The 20,644-nt window shown below is 48.9% G+C and overlaps 1 protein-coding gene across 1 annotated transcript in view; it reads right to left on the reverse strand.

The window, feature by feature from the left end:
- ptpa (protein phosphatase 2 phosphatase activator) overlaps positions 1-20,644 on the reverse strand; it is a 77,146-nt gene that overhangs the window by 48,790 nt on the left and 7,712 nt on the right. The window contains exons 2-5 of the mRNA XM_070863584.1: positions 20,421-20,507; positions 17,324-17,449; positions 15,149-15,266; positions 2,007-2,106 (exon numbers count right to left, since the gene is read on the reverse strand). Coding sequence (XP_070719685.1) covers positions 2,007-2,106; positions 15,149-15,266; positions 17,324-17,449; positions 20,421-20,507 — 431 coding nt within the window. The remainder of the gene's footprint in view (positions 1-2,006; positions 2,107-15,148; positions 15,267-17,323; positions 17,450-20,420; positions 20,508-20,644) is intronic.

Raw genomic sequence — 20,644 nt, forward strand, 5'->3', positions numbered from 1 at the left:
GTCTACCCTCTCAAACCCCTTCATAATCTTAAAGACCTCTATCAGATCACCGCCCCCCACGACTCCACCCCCCGCCACAGTCTTCTCTTTCCTAGTGAAAAGAGCCCCAGCCTGTTCAGTTTCCTGATAGTTGTGCCCATTCAATCATCCTTGTAAATCATATTTGCACTTTCTCCAGTACCTGTATAACCTTGTAATATAGAGACCAGAACTGTGTGTTGTCTAACCAAGGTTCTATACAAGTTTATCATTTCTTTGCTTTTCAATTCTATTCCTCTAGAAATGAACCCCAGTGCTTTGATGGTATATTTTATGGCCTTGCTAACCTGCGTTGCTACTTTTAGTGATTTGTGTATCTGTGCCCCCAGATCCCTCTGCTCCTCTCCCCTATTTAGACTCTTATTTTCCAAGATGTATGTGGCCTCCTTATTCTTCCCACCAAAATGCATCACCTCACACTTAACTATATTGAAATTAATTTGTCAATTACGTGCCCATTCTGCCAGTTTGTTAAAGTTATTTTGTATTTTGTTGCAGTCTTCCTCAGTATTCACTACACCCCCTAAGTTGATATAAAAAATATATAATTTCCAGCTGCCATAAAGATCGATTCCATTCTTGCCTTTATTAGCCGAGGCATAGAATACAAGAGCAGGGAGGTCATGCTTGAACTGTATAAAACGCTAGTTAGGCCACAGCTAGAGTACTGCGCGCAGTTCTGGTCACCACATTACAGGAAAGATTGCACTAGGGAGGGTACAGAAGAGATTTACGAGGATGTTGCCTGGACTGGAGAATTTTAGCTATGAAGAAAGATTGAATAGGCTGGGTTTGTTTTCTTTGGAACAGAGCAGGCTGAGGGGAGACCTTATTGAGGTGTATAAAATAAGATAGAGTGGATAGAAAAGGACCTATTTCCCTTAGCAGAGGGGTCAACAACCAGGGGGCATAGATTTAAAGTAATTGGTCGGAGGTTTAGAGGGGATTTGAGGGGAAATGTCTTCACCCAGAGGGTGGTGGGGGTCTGGAACTCACTGCCTGAAAGGGTGGTAGAGGCAGAAACCCTCACCACATTTAAAAAAGTACTTGGATGTGCACCTGAAGTGCCGTAACCTACAGGGCTACGGACTGAGAGCTTGATAGTGGGATTCGGCTGGATAGCTCTTGGCCGGCTGGCGCAGTCACGATGGGCTGAAATGGCCTCCTTCCGTGCTGTAAATTTCTATGATTGCTGAATGTTACAATCAAAAAACAGAGTGAGAGGGACAGTGAGACACGTGAGGTGGAACTGCCATATCACGCCACAGGCTGAGTTACCAACCCTAACTGAGGGGCAGCACCGAAGGAATGCTGGTCTTGCAATCTCCTTAACAACCAATCGCAGAGGGTTAGGAGCAAGTTAATGTCACGTTTCTCTATTGTGGTTGACAAACGCACAGAAAACAAATTGGATTGGAACAGCCCCAAAGCGTTTTATACAAGTCTCTGTTCACCCATCACTCTGCTCGCTGACCTACATCGGCTCCCGGTCCGGCTATGCCACGAATTTGAAATTCTCCTCCTGGTTGTTCAAATCCCTCCATGGCCCTTGCCCCTCCCTATCTCCGCAACCTCCTCCAGCCCTACAACCCTCCAAGATCACTGCGTTCCTCCAATTCTATCCTCTTGGAATTTGTCCCTAAACCTCTCTGCCTCTTTCTCCTCCTTTAAGACGCTCACTAAAACCTATCTCTTTGACCAAGCTTTTGGTCACCTGTCCTAATAGCTCATGTGGCTCAGCATCAAATTTTTGTCTGATTTACGTTCCTGTGAAGCGGCTTGGGATATTTTACTATGTTAAAGGCGCAAGTTATTGTTGCAACCAGAAGAGAGAGAGAGAAGACTTATCCCAATCATCCTGCAGTGGATTCAAATCCAAAGCAGCAACTCATCCCACGTGTGATAGTGCTTTAATCATGTACGTGCACACAAGGAGGACAGTTCCCAATAGCACAAGTTGGACTCACCGATCAAATATGCAAAACACAATGGCAAGCTGGTCATCTGCCTTCAGGACTCCAATCTTACAGAGACAGCAGAGGAACGCAGCAAACGCAGCCTCGTGGCCTGTGTCGGAGGGGGAAGACAGAACAAGTCATTACCGCTTCATTATGACTGGGCACAAAGGAGGGAAGCGAGAGAGGGAGACATCTCCAGATGGAAACTAATCATCTACCCTTCGCTCCTGAATGCTCCAACCTGCCCTCTGGTACTATTCCCATGCGGCCATTCTGCATCTCTGATCCTGGACAGTGGAACACGGGCAGGCTATTCCACCGAGGGGTGCATTGCAGCGGAGCCCATACTTGTTCTTATCCATCACGCACGGCCCCATCCACACCAGCCCCACACCCACAGATACCTCTCCCCTTAGCCCAGTGACGCTGAACCCATTTTTTTTAGCACATCCTGGCTGGGGAAAAGTATGGAACTTCCTTTTTAAAAAAAAAAAATTCATCAGCCTGGTTTTGCAGGAAGCTGGCGCTCCAACAGGAGGCATCACAGGTAGTTGGATGGAACATTTGGGAGGCTCAGTCCCTGCCTTTTCACAGCGGCATGGAGAACAGGCGCTTCCCCAAGTGGGGGAAAATAGGGGCAAGTTTCCCACCATCTCTCCCAGTGGCAGGTTACAGAACAATGGCAGGAGGAGGCTGGTATCTATGAATGTAATAGTCTGATCTTTATTGCAATTTCAACACTTGGGCGAGGTGGGAGGCAGAGCGGCTTTTTCTCAAACCATCCAGACAGATTACACTATTTGTCCTCAGTGAGTGTCAAACAGAAAAAACAATTTACATGTGCACCCGTCACCCCCCTCCCCCCAAACCCCACTTTAGCTTCTTAATATATAAAAGGGGCACAACTAATAAAGGAACCTAACCTTAACCATTGTCCTGGGGCCAATATTTATCTCTCAACCAACATTACTAAAACAGATTATCTTGTCATTATCACATTGCTGTTTGTGGGAGCTTGCTGTGCGCAAATTGGCTGCCGTGTTTCCCACATTACAACAGTGACTACACTCCAAGAGTACTTCATTGACTGTAAAGCTCTTTGGGGCGTCCGGTGATCGTGAAAAGCGCTGTAGAAATGCAAGTCTTCCTTTTATAAAACAAACGTTCAACAAAAGGAAACTTATAAAATTAAATCACCAGCTATTGCTGGCGTCAATAAGATGCTCCAGTTCTTGCGGTGCCCACCAGTTGCGGACCTACGGGCACTCCATGCCCCCTGTACAGGGCCACCGGGCAAGGGGAGGCTAGTAACAACTAGATTCATTTTTGGCAGCAGTTCAGCAACAGAGTACGTGGCTCAAACTGTGAACCGATTCAGGTCCAGGCTGCATGTTAAGGTGTACTGCGAGAAAGCAAATTGAGTCAGGGTTATTAGTGTGTTAAATTAAGATGAAAACAGAATAGAGAAGCTGGGATTGTTTCCTTCAGTGCAAAGGAAGTTAAAGGGAGATTTAATAGAAGTGTTCAAAAGTATGAGGGGTTTGGATAGAGTAAATAAGGAGAAACTGTTTGCAGCGACAAAAGTGTTGGTGCCTGTAATGTATGTACCGGTGAGTATGCTCACAGGTTTGTTGCGAGTGGCTTAGCCGGTCACGTGATGTTCACAAGACTCAATAAAACCCCAGCCAGTTGGGTCTAGGTCACCCACGATGAGGTATGCAGTTGTGAGCCTGGTGTATGAACTGGTAATGTCATCATCATCATAGGCAGTCCCTCGGAATCGAGAAAGACTTGCTTCCTACTCTTAAAATGAGTCCTTAGGTGGCTGAACAGTCCAATACGAGAACCACAGTCTCTGTCACTGATGGAACAGATAGTCGTTGAGGGTAAGGGAGGGTGGGACTGGTTTGCCGCACACTCTTTCCGCTGCCTGCGCTTGTTTTCTGCATGCTCTCGGCGATGAGACTCGAGGTGCTCAGCGCCCTCCCAGATGCACTTCCTCCACTTAGGACGCTCTTTGGCCAGGGACTCCCAGGTGTCAGTGGGAATGTTGCCCTTTTTCAGGGAGGCTTTGAGGGTGTCCCTGTAATGTTTTCTCTGCCCACCTTTGGCTCGTTTGCCATGAAGGAGTTCCGAATAGAGCGCGTGCTTTGGGAGTCTCATGTCTGGCATGCAAACGATGTGGCCTGCCCAGCAGAGCTGACCAAGTGTGGTCAGTGCTTCAATAGACAACTCCAACAGCGACAGGCCGGAATGCCACACTGCCATAATTGCCCGGGAACTTAGATCAACAAGAGCAGACATTGACAACGAGATTCAACACCATCTCCAGTGCGCCAGTGCAGCCTTCGGTCACCTGAGGAAGAGTGTTTGAAGACCTGGCCCTCAAAACTGCCACCAAGCTCACTGGTAATGTGCAGTGTGATTGTTAAACCTTTGTTAATAAACCAGTTAGTTCTGAATAACAATGTGTTGCTATGAATTTTTAAGCAAAGAACCCATGAAGCAAATACACTAGAGTAACCAGAAGACATAGATTTAGAATCAGAGGGGGGAAGGGGGGTGAAGAGAATTTATTTACGCAGCGAGTTGTTGCGATTTGAAATGCGCTGCCTGAAAGGGTGGAGGAATCAGATTCAATAGTAATTTTCAAAAGGGAATTGGATAAATATTGCAAAGGAAAAATTTGCAGGGCAATGAGGGGGAAAGAGCAGGGTAGTGCAAAGAGCCGGCACAGGAACGATGTACTGAACCAAGACTTCTTCGGCAGCACCTCCCAGATCCATGACCTCCAGCGCCTAGCCCGCACTATGGTAGCAACTTCACCACATAACAAGTATTTATATAATGCCTTTAACATAGTAAAATGTCCCAAGGCGCTTCACAGGAGTGTTATAAGACAAAATCGGACTGCAGCGGTTCAAGAGCCACCACCACCTTCTCAAGGACAACCAGAGATGGCCTATATTCTCTAGAGTTTAGAAGAATGAGAGGTGATTTCATTGAAACATACAAAATGTTTACAGGGCTCGACATGGTAGATGCAGGGAGAATGTTTCCCCTGGGCTGGGGAGTTTAGAACCAGGGGTCACAGTCTCAGAATAAGGGGTTGGCCATTTAGGACCGAGATGAGGAGAAACTTCTTCACTCGGAGGGTGGTGAATCTTTGGAATTCTCTGCCCCAGAGGGCTGTGGAGGCTCAGTCTTTGAGAGATTCACTTCCTGCCCCACTGTGCTCTACCTCCCAGCATCCCGAGGTACTCAGCCCATTTTCTGTACAGTAAGAATCACTGGCTGAAGGTTAAAAAGAGATGCTGGTGTGTGGGTTCCTTATCAATTAAACCTGAAGCCACAGAGGAACAGTTTTGGTCTCCTTATCGAAGGAAGGATATATATGCCTTGGAGGTGGTGCAACAAAGGTTCACTAGATTGATTCCTGGGAAGAGAGGGCTGTCCTATGATGAGAGGTTGAGTAAACTGGGCCTATACTTTCTGGAGTTTAGAAGAATGAGAGGTGATCACATTGAAACATACAAGATTCCGAAGGGGATTGACAGGGTAGATGCTGAAAGGGTGTCTCCCCCTGGCTGGAGTGTCTAGAACTAGGGGGCACAGTCTCAGGATAAGGGGTCGGCCATTTAAGACAGAGATGAGGAGGAATTTCTTCACTCATTAGCTTGGATGATGTGGAATCTATATGGGTAGAGCTGCAGAATACCAAAGGGAAAAAAACGTTAGTGGGAGTTGTGTACAGACCTCCAAACAGTAGTAGTGATGTTGGGGAGGGCATCAAACATGAAATTAGGGGTGCGTGCAATAAAGGTGCAGCAGTTATAATGGGTGACTTTAATATGCACATAGATTGGGTTAACCAAACTGGAAGCAATACGGTGGAGGAGGATTTCCTGGAGTGCATAAGGGATGGTTTTTTAGACCAATATGTCGAGGAACCAACTGGGGGGAGGCCATCTTAGACTGGGTGTTGTGTAATGAGAGGATTAATAAGCAATCTCGTTGTGCGAGGCCCCTTGGGGAAGAGTGACCATAATATGGTGGAATTCTGCATTAGGATGGAGAATGAAACAGTTAATTCAGAGACCATGGTCCAGAACTTAAAGAAGGGTAACTTTGAAGGTATGAGGCGTGAATTGGCTAGGATAGATTGGCAAATGATACTGGAGGGGTTGACTGTGGATGGGCAATGGCAGACATTTAGAGACCGCATGGATGAACTACAACAATTGTACATTCCTGTCTGGCGTAAAAATAAAAAAGGGAAGGTGGCTCAACCGTGGCTATCAAGGGAAATCAGGGATAGCATTAAAGCCAAGGAAGTGGCATACAAATTGGCCAGAAATAGCAGCGAACCCAGGGACTGGGAGAAATTTAGAACTCAGCAGAGGAGGACAAAGGGTTTGATTAGGGCAGGAAAAATGGAGTACGAGAAGAAGCTTGCAGGGAATATTAAGACGGATTGCAAAAGTTTCTATAGATATGTAAAGAGAAAAAGGTTAGTAAAGACAAACGTAGGTCCCCTGCAGTCAGAATCAGGGGAAGTCATAACGGGGAACAAAGAAATGGCGGACCAATTGAACAAGTACTTTGGTTCGGTATTCACTGAGGAGGACACAAACAACCTTCCGGATATAAAAGGGGTCGGAGGGTCTAGTAAGGAGGAGGAACTGAGGGAAATCCTTATTAGTCGGGAAATTGTGTTGGGGAAATTGATGGGATTGAAGGCCGATAAATCCCCAGGGCCTGATGGACTGCATCCCAGAGTACTTAAGGAGGTGGCCTTAGAAATAGTGGATGCATTGACAGTCATTTTCCAACATTCCATTGACTCTGGATCAGTTCCTATCGAGTGGAGGGTAGCCAATGTAACCCCACTTTTTAAAAAAGGAGGGAGAGAGAAAGCAGGGAATTATAGACCGGTCAGCCTGACATCGGTAGTGGGTAAAATGATGGAATCAATTATTAAGGATGTCATAGCAGTGCATTTGGAAAGAGGTAATATGATAGGTCCAAGTCAGCATGGATTTGTGAAAGGGAAATCATGCTTGACAAATCTTCTGGAATTTTTTGAGGATGTTTCTAGTAGAGTGGACAAGGGAGAACCAGTTGATGTGGTATATTTGGACTTTCAGAAGGCTTTCGACAAGGTCCCACACAAGAGATTAATGTGCAAAGTTAAAGCACATGGGATTGGGGGTAGTGTGCTGACATGGATTGAGAACTGGTTGTCAGACAGGAAGCAAATAGTAGGAGTAAATGGGGACTTTTCAGAATGGCAGGTAGTGACTAGTGGGGTACCGCAAGGTTCTGTGCTGGGGCCCCAGCTGTTTACACTGTATATTAATGATTTAGACGAGGGGATTAAATGTAGTATCTCCAAATTTGCGGATGACACTAAGTTGGGTGGCAGTGTGAGCTGCGAGGAGGATGCTATGAGGCTGTAGAGCGACTTGGATAGGTTAGGTGAGTGGGCAAATGCATGGCAGATGAAGTATAATGTGGATAAATGTGAGGTTATCCACTTTGGTGGTAAAAACAGAGAGACAGACTATTATCTGAATGGTGACAGATTAGGAAAAGGAGAGGTGCAACGAGACCTGGGTGTCATGGTACATCAGTCATTGAAGGTTGGCATGCAGGTACAGCAGGCGGTTAAGAAAGCAAATGGCATGTTGGCCTTCATAGCGAGGGGATTTGAGTACAGGGGCAGGGAGGTGTTGCTGCAATTGTACAGGGCATTGGTGAGGCCACACCTGGAGTATTGTGTACAGTTTTGGTCTCCTAACCTGAGGAAGGACATTCTTGCTATTGAGGGAGTGCAGCGAAGGTTCACCAGACTGATTCCCGGGATGGCGGGACTGACCTATCAAGAAAGACTGGATCAACTGGGCTTGTATTCACTGGAGTTCAGAAGAATGAGAGGGGACCTCATAGAAACGTTTAAAATTCAGACGGGGTTAGACAGGTTAGATGCAGGAAGAATGTTCCTAATGTTGGGGAAGTCCACAACCAGGGGACACAGTCTAAGGATAAGGGGTAAGCCATTTAGGACCGAGATGAGGAGGAATTTCTTCACCCAGAGAGTGGTGAACCTGTGGAATTCTCTACCACAGAAAGTTGTTGAGGCCAATTCACTAAATATATTCAAAAAGGAGTTAGATGAAGTCCTTACTACTCGGGGGATCAAGGGGTATGGTGAGAAAGCAGGAATGGGGTACTGAAGTTGCATGTTCAGCCATGAACTCATTGAATGGCGGTGCAGGCTAGAAGGGCCGAATGGCCTACTCCTGCACCTATTTTCTATGTTTCACTCGGAGGGTGGTGAATCTTTGAAATTCTCTGCCCCAGAGGGCTGTGGAGGCTCAGTCTTTGAGTACATTGAAGACATAAATCGATAGATGTTTGGAGTCCAGGGGATTAAAGGGATATGGGGATCGGGCGGGAAAGTGGAGTTGAGATCGAAGATCAGCCATGATCTTATTGAATGGCGGAGCAGGCTCGAGGGGCCGTATGACCGACTCCTGCTCTTAATTCTTGTGTTCTTATGAGCAATAAAACTCCAGCCTTGCCAGTGATGCCCGCACCACAAAAATGAATTTTTAGAAAGCATACCTGCTCCAACCCTGTGGCGATGTTTTGTATCCTTACCCGTGGGACTCAGTGTCTGAATCCAGCTCCCTCACCCGTGGGGCTCAGTGTCTGAACCCAGCTCCCTCACCCGTGGGGCTCAGTGTCTGAATCCAGCTCCCTCATCCGTGGGGCTCAGTGTCTGAACCCCAGAAACTTTCCCAATGGCACCATCAGTGCCAGTCTCTCTGATGGCGAGACCCTGGTTATCACTGAATGTACTAATGGAGTGTGGGAACTCTGATCCAACTGAAAAAATGCTGGAAATGAAAGGTGAGATCACTAGACGCAAATGAGAAAGGCCAAATGACCAACATTAGCTCACCCATTCAAAAAGTCCCCACACAGCATCCCACTGCTTCTAAATGATCACACAGCTTTCGTCTCAGTCACCCTACCAGCAGTCTATTCCACATTGATCAGTGTGTGTGAAGAGCTTTAAAGGGTCAGTATTGAGTGAGCGCTGCACTGTCGGAGGGGCAGTACTGAGGGAGCGCTGCACTGTCGGAGGGGCAGTACTGAGGGAGCGCTGCACTGTCGGAGGGGTAGTACTGAGGGGGTATGCACTGTCTGAGGGGCAGTACTGAGGGAGCGCTGCACTGTCGGAGGGGCAGTACTGAGGGAGTGCTGCACTGTCGGAGGGGCAGTACTGAGGGAGCGCTGCACTGTCGGAGGGGCAGTACTGAGGGAGTGCTGCACTGTCGGAGGGGCAGTACTGAGGGAGTGCTGCACTGTCGGAGGGGCAGTACTGACGGAGTGCTGCACTGTCGGAGGGGCAGTACTGAATGAGTGCTGCACTGTCGGACGGGCAGTACTGTGGGAGCGCCGCACTGTCTGAGGGGCAGTACTGAGTGAGCGCTGCACTGTCTGAGGGGCAGCACTGAGTGAGCGCTGCACTGTCGGAGCGGCAGTACTGAGTGAGCGCTGCACTGTCGGAGGGGCAGTACTGAGGGAGCGCTGCACTGTCGGAGGGGCAGTATTGAGTGAGCGCTGCACTGTCGGAGGGGCAGTATTGAGTGAGCGCTGCACTGTCGGAGGGGCAGTATTGAGGGAGCACTGCACTGTCGGAGGGGCAGTACTGAATGAGCGATGCACTGTTGGAGGGGCAGTAATGAGGGAGTGCCGCACTGTCTGAGGGGCAGTACTGAGGGAGTGCCGCACTGTCGGAGGGGCAGTACAGGGAGCGCTGCACTGTCAGAGGGGCAGTACTGAGGGAGCGCTACATTGTCGGAGGGACAGTACTGGGGGAGTGCTGCACTGTCGGAGGGACAGTACTGAGGGAGTGCTGCACTGTCGGAGGGACAGTACTGAGGGAGCGCCGCACTGTCGGAGGGACAGTACTGAGGGAGCGCCGCACTGTCGGAGGGACAGTACTGACGGTGTGCAGCACTGTACTGAGGGATCGTTGCACTGTCAGAGGGGCAGTACCGAGGGACTGCTACACTGTCGGGGGGGGGCAGTATAATAATAAGAGTGGTTATACATTATTTCCATTACTGACAATACACATCTGCAGAGCTGGTAGCGGCATTCTGGATTTAAATGCCAGATCCCAGTGTGTCAAAGTGTGGCGATATAATTACTTGACAGACACCCCCATCTAGTGGACAATCGTGGAACAGCACAGAGGGTGAATAAGCCCTGTGCTCCAAAACATGATTTTAGGGATTATGGGCCCAAGTTTCCACATGATTTGCGCCTGATTTTTAGGAGCAACTGGTGGAGAACGGACTATCTTAGAAATTGCAATTCTCCACATTTTTTTTTCTGCAGTTCTAGTCAGGTAGAACAGTTCTACTTTGGAACAGAATTTTTTCTTCAAAAGGGGGCGTGTCCGGCCACTGACGCCTGATTTCAAAGTTTCCACAGTGAAAACGTACTCCAAACTAAAGTAGAATGGAGCAAGTGAAGATTTTTGTAGAACTGAAAAAACCTGTTCTACACATTAAAAAATCAGGCGCAGGTTACAAATTAGGCGTCCAGAACGAGGTGGGGGGGGGAGGGAACTCATTAAATTCTGTAATAAATCCTTATTTATACTTCTACAAATATTATACAAATAAATCCAATCTGAATAAACATTTATAAGCAAAGAAAAGATTAAATAAACCATCTTCCTACCTGTGTGAAAGTGCTTCAGCCATCGTTCGTTCCCGCGGGGGGGCGGGGGTGGGGAGGGAAACAGCTGCCTCAACTTTCTGAGGCTTGCTGCAAGAAGCCTCAGTGCTGACGTGCTGATGGCAATGTGCTTTTATTAAAAAATGTTCAAAAATTAAACAGCTACAAAGAACTACAAAAATGGCCGAGTGCCAATGTTTTTTTCACACTGCGCGTGCGCGAATGCTCCAACGCGCACGCGCAGGGTTGCCGTCAGGAAAAAAACTAATTTAAATGGTACCCGCCCCCTCCCACTTACAAAATCGGCGCGAGTGTAGGCTCCGCCCCCCTGGGCGCCGCGCCAAACAGACAAGGAGCTGCAGGGCGCTCAAGAACAGCGAGTTTTTTTTTAGGCGCCATTTTAGGCGCGAAAAACGGGCGCCCAGCTCGGAGGGGCGCCCGTTTTTTATCGTGTGGAAACTTGGGCCCTATAAAACTAACGCCTGGTTGACCAAGAGCAGCTTATCTAATTATTTATTTGCTGATTGGGGAACATGGCTGTCAGCATAATCAATTGGTATAAAAACAAGAAAGAACTTGCATTTATCGGACAGCAAGCTCCCACAAACAGCAATGTGATAATGACCAGGTAATCTGTTTTTTAATGTTATGTTGATTGAGGGATAAATATTAACCCCAAGACACCTGACAAAACTTCTCTGCTTTTCTTTGAAATAGAACTGAGAGATCTTTTACATCCACCTAAGGGGGCAGACGGGGCCTCGGTTTAACATCACATCTGAAAGATGGCTTCTCAGGCAGTGCAGCACTCCCTCAGAACAGCCCCCTGACAGTGCAGCACTCCCTCAGTACTGCCCCTCCGACAGTGCAGCACTCCCTCAGTACTGCCCCTCCGACAGTGCAGCGCTCCCTCAGTACTGCCCCTCCGACAGTGCGGCGCTCCCTCAGTACTGCCCCTCCGACAGTGCGGCGCTCCCTCAGTACAGCCCTCCGACAGTGCGGCGCTCCGTCAGTACTGCCCCTCCGACAGTGCGGTGCTCCCTCAATACTGTCCCTCCAACAGTGCAGCACTCCCTCAGTACTGCTCCTCCGACAGTGCAGAACTCCCTCAGTACTGCCCCTCCGACAGTGCAGCGCTCCCTCAGTACTGCCCCTCCGACAGTGCAGCGCTCCTCAGTACTGCCCCTCCGACAGTGCAGCGCTCCCTCAGTACTGCCCCTCCGACAGTGCAGCGCTCCCTCAGTACTGCCCCTCCGACAGTGCAGCGCTCCCTCAGTACTGCCCCTCCGCCAGTGCAGCGCTCCCTCAGTACTGCCCCTCCGACAGTGCAGCACTCCCTCAGTATTGTCCCTCCGACAGTGCAGCACTCCCTCAGTACTGCCCCTCCGACAGTGCAGCACTCCCTCAGTATTGTCCCTCCGACAGTGCAGCACTCCCTCAGTACTGCCCCTCCGACAGTGCAGCACTCCCTCAGTATTGTCCCTCCGACAGTGCAGCGCTCCCTCAGTACTGCCCCTCCGACAGTGCAGCGCTCCCCCAGTACTGCCCCTCCGACAGTGCAGCACTCCCCCAGTACTGCCCCTCTGACAGTGCAGCACTCCCCCAGTACTGCACTGGGAGTGTCAGCCTGGATTATGGGCTCAAGTCTCTGGAGTGGACCTTGAATCGATGACCTAAGGATGATAAACCTCTACGAGTGAAAGTATGGATGGTGCAGTACTGAGCCATACAGACCAGGGCAGCCTATGGGTCGATTGGTCCAAGTATCCCAGACACTCGGGCCAATTGCAGCACCCTGTACCGTTGCCGCATACAGTAGTGACACCGAATGGATAATGCATGTAGTGACCTGGGGTGAGGGTGTGACTGGGTTCATTGTCGCCATCTGCCACAGCTGAATACCCAGCTGACACCCACATAAACAACGGCCACTTGGAGTGAGGCAGGAAGATAGGAACAGGAGGAGGCCATTCAGCCCCTCAAGCCTGTTCCGACAGTCAATTAGATCACGCCTGATCTGAATCTTAACTCCATTTACCTGCTTTGGTTCCGTTCCCTTAATACTCTTACCTAACTAAAATCTATCAATCGACCCCCAGCCCCAGCAGCTTTTTGGGGTGAGAATTCCAGACTTTCACTACTCTTTGTGTGAAGAAGATTTTCCTGGCACCAGAATGAGAGGTGATCTTATTGAAACATGTAAAATTCTGAGGGGGCCTTGACAGGGTAGATGCAGTGAGGATGTTTCCCCCTCGTGGGGGAATCTAGAACTAAGGGGCATAGTTTCAGAAAAAAGGGACTCCCATTTAAGATGAGGAGGAATTTCTTCTCTGAAGGTCGTGAATCTTTGGAATTCTCTACCCCAGAGAGCTGGGTCATTAAATATATTCAAGGCGGAGATAGACAGATTCTTGAACTGCAGGAGAGTCGAGGGTTACGGGGAGCGGGCAGGAAAGTGCAGTTGAGGACAAGATCAGATCAGCCATGATCTTATTGAATGGTGGAGCAGGCTCGAGGGGCTGAATGGCCTACTCCTGCTCCTATTGCTTGTGTTCTGACCACCCCTGAATAACCTCGCTCTAATCTCAAGGTTAGGCCGCCTTTGTTCTGGGCTCCCCCCACCAGAGAGAATAATTTCTCTCTATCAACTACTTTAATCATCTTAAACGCCTCGATTAGATCACCCCTTAATCTTCTACACTCGAGATAGAAATATAGAAACATAGAAAATAGGTGCAGGAGTAGGCCACTCAGCCCTTCGAGCCTGCACCACCATTCGATAAGATCATGGCTGATCATTCCCTCAGTACCCCTTTCCTGTTTTCTCTCCATACCCCTTGATCCCTTTAGCCGTAAGGGCCATTTCTAACTCCCTCTTGAATATATCCAGTGAACTGGCATCAACAACTCTCTGCGGCAGGGAATTTCACAGGTTAACAACTCTCTGAGTGAAGAAGTTTTTCCTCATCTCAGTCCTAAATGGCCGACCCCTTATCCTAAGACTGTGTCCCCTGGTTCTGGACTTCCCCAACATCGGGAACAATCTACCCGCAACTAATCTGTCCTATCCCGTCAGAATCTTATATATGTTTCTATGAGATCCCCTCTCATCCTTCTAAACTCCAGTGTATAAAGGCCCAGTTGATCCAGTCTCTCCTCATATGTCAGTCCAGCCATCTCTGGAATTAGTCTGGTGAACCTTCGCTGCACTCCCTCAATAGCAAGAACGTCCTTCCTCAGATTAGGAGACCAAAACTGAACACAATATTCCAGGTGAGGCCTCACCAAGGCCCTGTACAACTGCAGTAAGACCTCCTTGCTCCTATACTCAAATCCCCGAGCTATGAAGGCCAACATACCATTTGCCTTCTTCATCGCCTGCTGTACCTGTATGCCAACTTTCAATGACTGATGAACCATGACACCCAGGTCTCGTTGCACCTCCCCTTTTCCTAATCTGCCACCATTCAGATAATATTCTGTCTTCACGTTTTTGCCCCCAAAGTGGATAACCTCACATTTATCCACATTATACTGCATCTGCCATGCATTTGCCCACTCACCTAGCCTGTCCAAGTCACCCTGCAGCCTCTTAGCGTCCCCCTCACAGCTCACACCGCCACCCAGTTTAGTGTCATCTGCAAACTTGAAGATATTACACTCACATCCTTCATCCAAATTATTGATGTATATTGTAAAGAGCTGGGGTCCCAGCACTGAGCCCTGCGGCACCCCACTAGTCACTGCCTGCCATTCTGAAAAGGACCCGTTTATCCCGACTCTCTGCTTCCTGTCTGCCAACCAGCTCTCTATCCCCGTCAGTACATTACCCCCAATACCATGTGCTTTCATTTTGCACACCAATCTCTTGTGTGGGACCTTGTCAAAAGCCTTTTGAAAGTCCAAATACACCACATCCAGTGGTTCTCCCTTGTCCACAGGTCCCAGACAGCAGAGCTGCCATCTACATATCGAAGACAGACTTGTTTTTACACCTCGTCTAATAAACATCTCAAAGGGCTTCATGTGCAACGTATTCGATTGAAAATGCAATACAATATGCACAAAAATGCAGGAGCCGCTTTGCTAACAGCAAGATCTCACAAAGAGCAAATGATATGAATGGTCACAATCTGTTTTTGATTGGAGGAGGAATGCTGGTCTGTGTGACCGTACCCCGGCCAGAGTCAGCGGCCTCGGGGGGGGAAAGGGGAACAGGAATAACCCTGGGATTTAATTGAAAGGTTTGCAATGGATGGTGGAGGAGCTGGCTCTGGACAGTTATTCTCTGTAGCAAGAGCTACACGCAGAAAGCCAACACTGTGGCTGATTTGCCGATTCTCTCTCTCTGTGTGACACGCCCACATGCAAGGTTATTAAGTCACGGTTACCTGTTCCATAGTCTATTCTGGTCGGGTTTCCCACAGACTCCTTTAAATACACGGCAGCCTCTGCGACAGCAGCACTCAGCTCGTTGGGAATCACCATGGAAACCAAGTTCTCGGCCTCCTGCGACCAGAAAGTAAATTAGTGCAAGTGCTGGGATCTCATGAAAACACGGGACACCCTCGTCCCTCCGTGTACAGCACGGGACAGCCCCGCCCTCTGGTCCGTGTACAGCACGGGACAGCCCCGTCCTCTGGTCCGTGTACAGCACGGGACAGCCCCGCCCTCTGGTCTGCGTACATCACGGGACAGCCCCGCCCTCTGGTCCGTGTACAGCACGGGACAGCCCCGCCCTCTGGTCCGCGTACAGCACGGTCCAGCCCCGCCCCCTGGTCCGTGTACAGCACGGTCCAGCCCCGCCCCTCTGTGTACAGCACGGTCCAGCCCTGCCCCTCTGTGTACAGCACGGTCCAGCCCCGCCCCTCTGTGTACAGCATGGTCCAGCCCCACCCCCTGTGGAGGTTCAGTCTTTGAGTATATTTAAGACAGATCAATAGTTTTTTGAATATTAAGGGAATCAAGGGATATGGGGACAGTGCAGGAAAGTGGAGTTGAGGGAGAAGATCAGCCATGATCTCATTGAATGGTGGAGCAGGCTCGAGGGGCCGAATGGCCTATCCCTGCTCCTAATTCTTATTGCTTGTCTACCATCATTCCTGTTAATGTAGTTTCCCAATCTATCTTGGACAATTCGCCCCTCATACCTACGTAGTTTGCTTTGTTTAGATTTAAGACCCTAGTTTCGGATTTAACTAAATCACTTTCAAACTTAATATAAAATTCTATCATATTATGGTCCCTCTTCCCTAAAGGCCCTTTTACTACAAGGTTATTAATTAACCCTTTCGCGTTGCACAATACTAGATCTAAAACAGCCTGTTCCTTAGTTGGTTCCTCAACATACTTGATCCAGAAAACCATCTTGTATATATTCCATGAATTCATCCTCCACACTATTACTGCAAATTTGGTTTGTCCAGTCTATATGTACATTAAAGTCCCCCATGATTACTGTATTACCCTTGTTACATACACCTCTAATTCCCTGATTTATACTCTGCCCTACATTATCACTACTGTTTGGGGGCCTATAAACATCTCCCACCGATGTTTTCTGCCCCTGGCTGTTTCGTAGCTCCACCCAAACTGATTCTACTACTTGATTTTCAGAGCCAAGATCCTTTCCCTGTACTGTCTTTATCCCATCCTTTATTATCAGGGCTACCCCTCCTCCTTTTCCATTTTGCCTATCTCTTCTAAAAGTTAAGTCAGAGAGTCATTATGGTACAGAGGGAGGCCGTTCAGCCCATCAAGTCTAGATCAGATCCTGGAATATTTATTTCCCAACCTTGGTCGCTTTGCAACCACGTCTCCGTAATGACTATTAGATCAAACCTATTCATTTTTATCTGCGTGATGAATTCATCTATTCAGATATAGTGCCTTTAGCTTTGACTGTTTCCTATTTTTCCCTGATGTCACCTTAGTCAGTAATGCCCTATGACCTTTGTTACTCTCTCTGTCCCTTCCTGACCCACTCTGCTTATTTTGACCCAAATCTCTGCTCTGCTATAGAGCCTTGACATTTCTCCTGCTGCTTTTAAATTGACTATTTCCTGAATCCTCCCACTTCCCCCCAAACCATTCATTTAAAGCCCTGTCTACTTCCCTGGTTATTCGATTCGCTGACACACTGCTTCGAGCCCAGTTTAAGTGGAGCCCATCACAACGGAAAAGACCCCTCTTTCCCCGGTACTGGGGCCAGTGCCCCATGAAGCAAAACCTCTGCCTCTCACACCGCGCTTTGAGCCACGCATTTAAGAACATAAGAGCATGTACAAACAGTGCTAATCTACTTATCCCTAGGCCAATTGGCGCATGGCTCAGGTAACAATCCAGAGATTGTTACCTTTGAGGTTCTGCTTTTTAATTTGGACACCGACTCAAACTCTGTCAGCAGAACCTCATACTTAGTTCTACCTATGTTGTCGGGTTCCTTCGCGGACCACAACAATTGGACCCTCCCCTGCCCACCCCAAGTTCTTCTCCAGCCACGGGGAGATGCCTTTAGCCCCGGCGCCGGGCAGGCAACACAACCTCCGGAACACCAGACACAGTACCTTCTCGAGCTTGCTATACCAAGAGCGGTATGCCTTGTTGCCAAATCGGGAAGGCTGATCGACCGGGGGGGTCTCGTCGATCCACCTGTCCAGTGTGTTCAGGAGCACAACCAGCTTTTCCACCGGCTGCAGACACAAAGACAGGGAAGGTGTCAGTACACGTCCCAGCACACTGTTCAAACAGAGAGAAAGACGGAACTTGCATTTATCAAGCACCTTTCACGACCTCAGGCTACCCAGAAGTGTTCGACAGCCAATGAAGCAGTTTTGGAAGCGCGGTCACTGTTGTAAAAGTAGGAAATGCGGCGGCCAATTTGCGCACAGCAAGATACCACAAACGGTCGCCGTGATGATGACCCGGACCGTCTGTTTTTTAGGTGTTGTTGGTCAACAGATAAATATTGGCCAGGGCACTGGGTTTTCTTGGAAAAAGTGCCCTGGGACCTTACACGTTGACCTAAGAGAGCAGATGGGACCTCGGTTTTACGTCTCATCCGAAAGACACACAATGTGGGTTGGAGATTGGTTGTTTATTCAGAATAAAATTAATTTAATACTGCTAGCACATGTAGCGGAGTCAGACGACCAGTCGCTCACATTCACTTTGGACACACCCACACAGTAGGGCAACTCCTCAGTGCTATGCGTCTTTAAGTCTGCCCTCATGAGAAAGCTCCCAGGAGTCAGATAGTCTTATTCGGGATAGTTTTGAAAGACTGGAGTGCATTGCTCAGGCCATCAGGGTCTCTGGGTGGTAGCCAACTCTCAATCACTGGAAAGGCAATGGGAGGCAGAAATCAGCAAGCCAACCAGACCAGACACGTGCCTGAAGGGGATTGATGCCCACGGGTTAAGTTCTCGGTCTCTCCCATATAGGACATGGATTCACGCCTCACTCCAGAGACTTGAGCACATAATCCAGCTGACAATCCCAGTGAAGTACTGAGGGAGCACCGCACAGAGGGGCAGCGCTGAGGGAGCGCCGCACTGCCGGAGGGGCAGCGCTGAGGGAGCGCCGCACTGCCGGAGGGGCAGCGCTGAGGGAGCACCGCACTGCCGGAGGGGCAGCGCTGAGGGAGCACCGCACTGCCGGAGGGGCAGCGCTGAGGGAGCGCCGCACTGCCGGTGGGGCAGCGCTGAGGGAGCGCCGCACTGCCGGAGGGGCAGAGCTGAGGAAGCGCCGCACTGTCGGAGGGGCAGTACTGAGGGAGCACCGCACTGCCGGAGGGCCGCACTGCCGGAGGGGCAGTACTGAGGGAGCGCCGTACTGCCGGAGGGGCAGTACTGAGGGAGCGCCGCACTGCCGGAGGGGCAGTACTAAGGGAGCGCCGCACTGCCGGAGGGGCAGCGCTGAGGGAGCGCCGCACTGCCGGAGGTGTTGTCTTTTGGATGAGACGTTAAGCCGAGGCCCCGTCTGCCCTCTCAGATAGATGTAAAATTTCACGCGGCCACTATTTCAAAGAGGAGCAGGTGTCCTGGGGCCAATATTTATCCCTCAACTACATCGCTAAAACAGATTATCACATTGCTGTTTGTGAGATCTTGCTATGTGCAAATTGGCTGCCATGTTTTCTACATTACAACAGTGACTACACTTCAAAAGTACTTCATTGGCTGTAAAGCGCTTTGGGGCGTCCGGTGGTCGTGAAAGGCGCTATATAAATGCAAATTCTTTTTTTTTTCCATGCGTACGTTATCTGATTTTGTGTCTGAGGCCGCCAGCGACCTCCTCATTTACCTGACATGATGCTACAGGACACTCGGTAGCATAGTGGTTACGTCACTGGACTAGTAATCCAGAGACGTGAATTCAAACCCCACCACGGCAGCTGGGGAATTTAAATTCAGTTAATTAAATAAATCTGGAATGAAAAGCTAGTGTCAGTAATGGTGACCATGAAACTACCGGATTGTCCTAAAAACCCATCTGGTTCACTAATGTCCCTTTAGGGAAGGGAATCTGCCGCCCTTACCCGGTCTGGCCGATATGTGACTCCAGCAATGTGGTTGACTCTTAACTGCCCCTCTGAAATGGCAGCTCACCACTTCCATCTCTAGGGCAATTAGGGATGGGCAATAAATGCTGGCTGTGGCAGTGACGCCCACATATCGTGAATGAATAAAAAAAATTCTGAGTTTCAATAAACTCTGCCAAGTCAGTGTGGTGGAATACTGGTTCGTGTCTGCAATCTCCTAAATAGTGAACTGCCAATTGTGTGACAAACAGTGCTGTGGGGAGACACAAAGGACAAACCGCACATCCCACTCTGCTCTGCTGGGTCCTCAAGGTAATGAGCGACACTGATGGAGGAGCTAGGAGAGGACCGGGATCCTCTCAGCCGGGTGGAGATTCCTTCAACTGATAAAAGATCAGGAAATGCAAAATAATATCTGGCACCAGCTCCTTTGCCCCTTGCACTCTGTAATGTATTTGCTTCATGGGTTCTTTGCTTAAGAATTCATAGCAACACATTGCTATCAAGAACTAGTTGGTTTATTAGCTAAAGGTTTAACAATCACACTACACATTACCAGTTCATCCACCAGGCTGATCGTGGATCCCCTGAACTCAACTGGATGGGGTTTTATTGAGTCTTGCAAACATCACGTGACTGGCTAAGCCACTCCCAACTCAACAGCTCAGCACACTCACAGTGGCATACATTGCACTCTCCAAGTCCAACCTAATCTAATGCTCAAAACAAGAGTGCTTTAACGGGAATGGGTATAGGTGCCAAAGGACACCTCTAGTAACTTCAGCTGTCTAGCCCCCAAGCTCTGGAATCCCCGCCCTAAACCTCTCTCTCCTGCTTTAAGACATTCCTTAAAACCTACTTCTTTGACCAAGCGTTTGGCCACCTGTCCCAAAATCTCCTTATGTGAAATTTTGTCTGATTATGCTCCTGTGAAGCACCTTGTGATGTTTTATTAGGTTAAAGGTGCTACATAAATGCAAGTTGTTGGTGTAGTTCATTAAAACCCTTCAAAAGCAGCCCTCCACATTACACCCCAGTGCGGAACTTACGTACATATTCTATTGTATCTAGGGGACTAACTCAGCAGATTCCTAGTCCGCGTGCCAGCATGACTTTCCTACCTCGGAAGTTTCATAGTTGCACGAGAGCTTTTTCCCTTTCACGGCCTCGTTTAGTGTCAGAACAAACCCGACGTAGTCATCGTAGGCCTGGAGAGAGAGAGAGAGAGAGAGAGAGAGAGAGAGAGAGAGAGAGAGAGAGAGAGAGAGAGAGAGAAAGAGAAAGAGAAAGAAAGAGAAAGAGAGCGAGGGAGAGAGAGAGAGAGAGAGAGAGAGAGAGAGACAGA

The sequence above is a fragment of the Pristiophorus japonicus genome, chromosome 20 (assembly GCF_044704955.1).
Source record: "Pristiophorus japonicus isolate sPriJap1 chromosome 20, sPriJap1.hap1, whole genome shotgun sequence".
Lineage (NCBI taxonomy): Eukaryota > Metazoa > Chordata > Chondrichthyes > Pristiophoridae > Pristiophorus > Pristiophorus japonicus.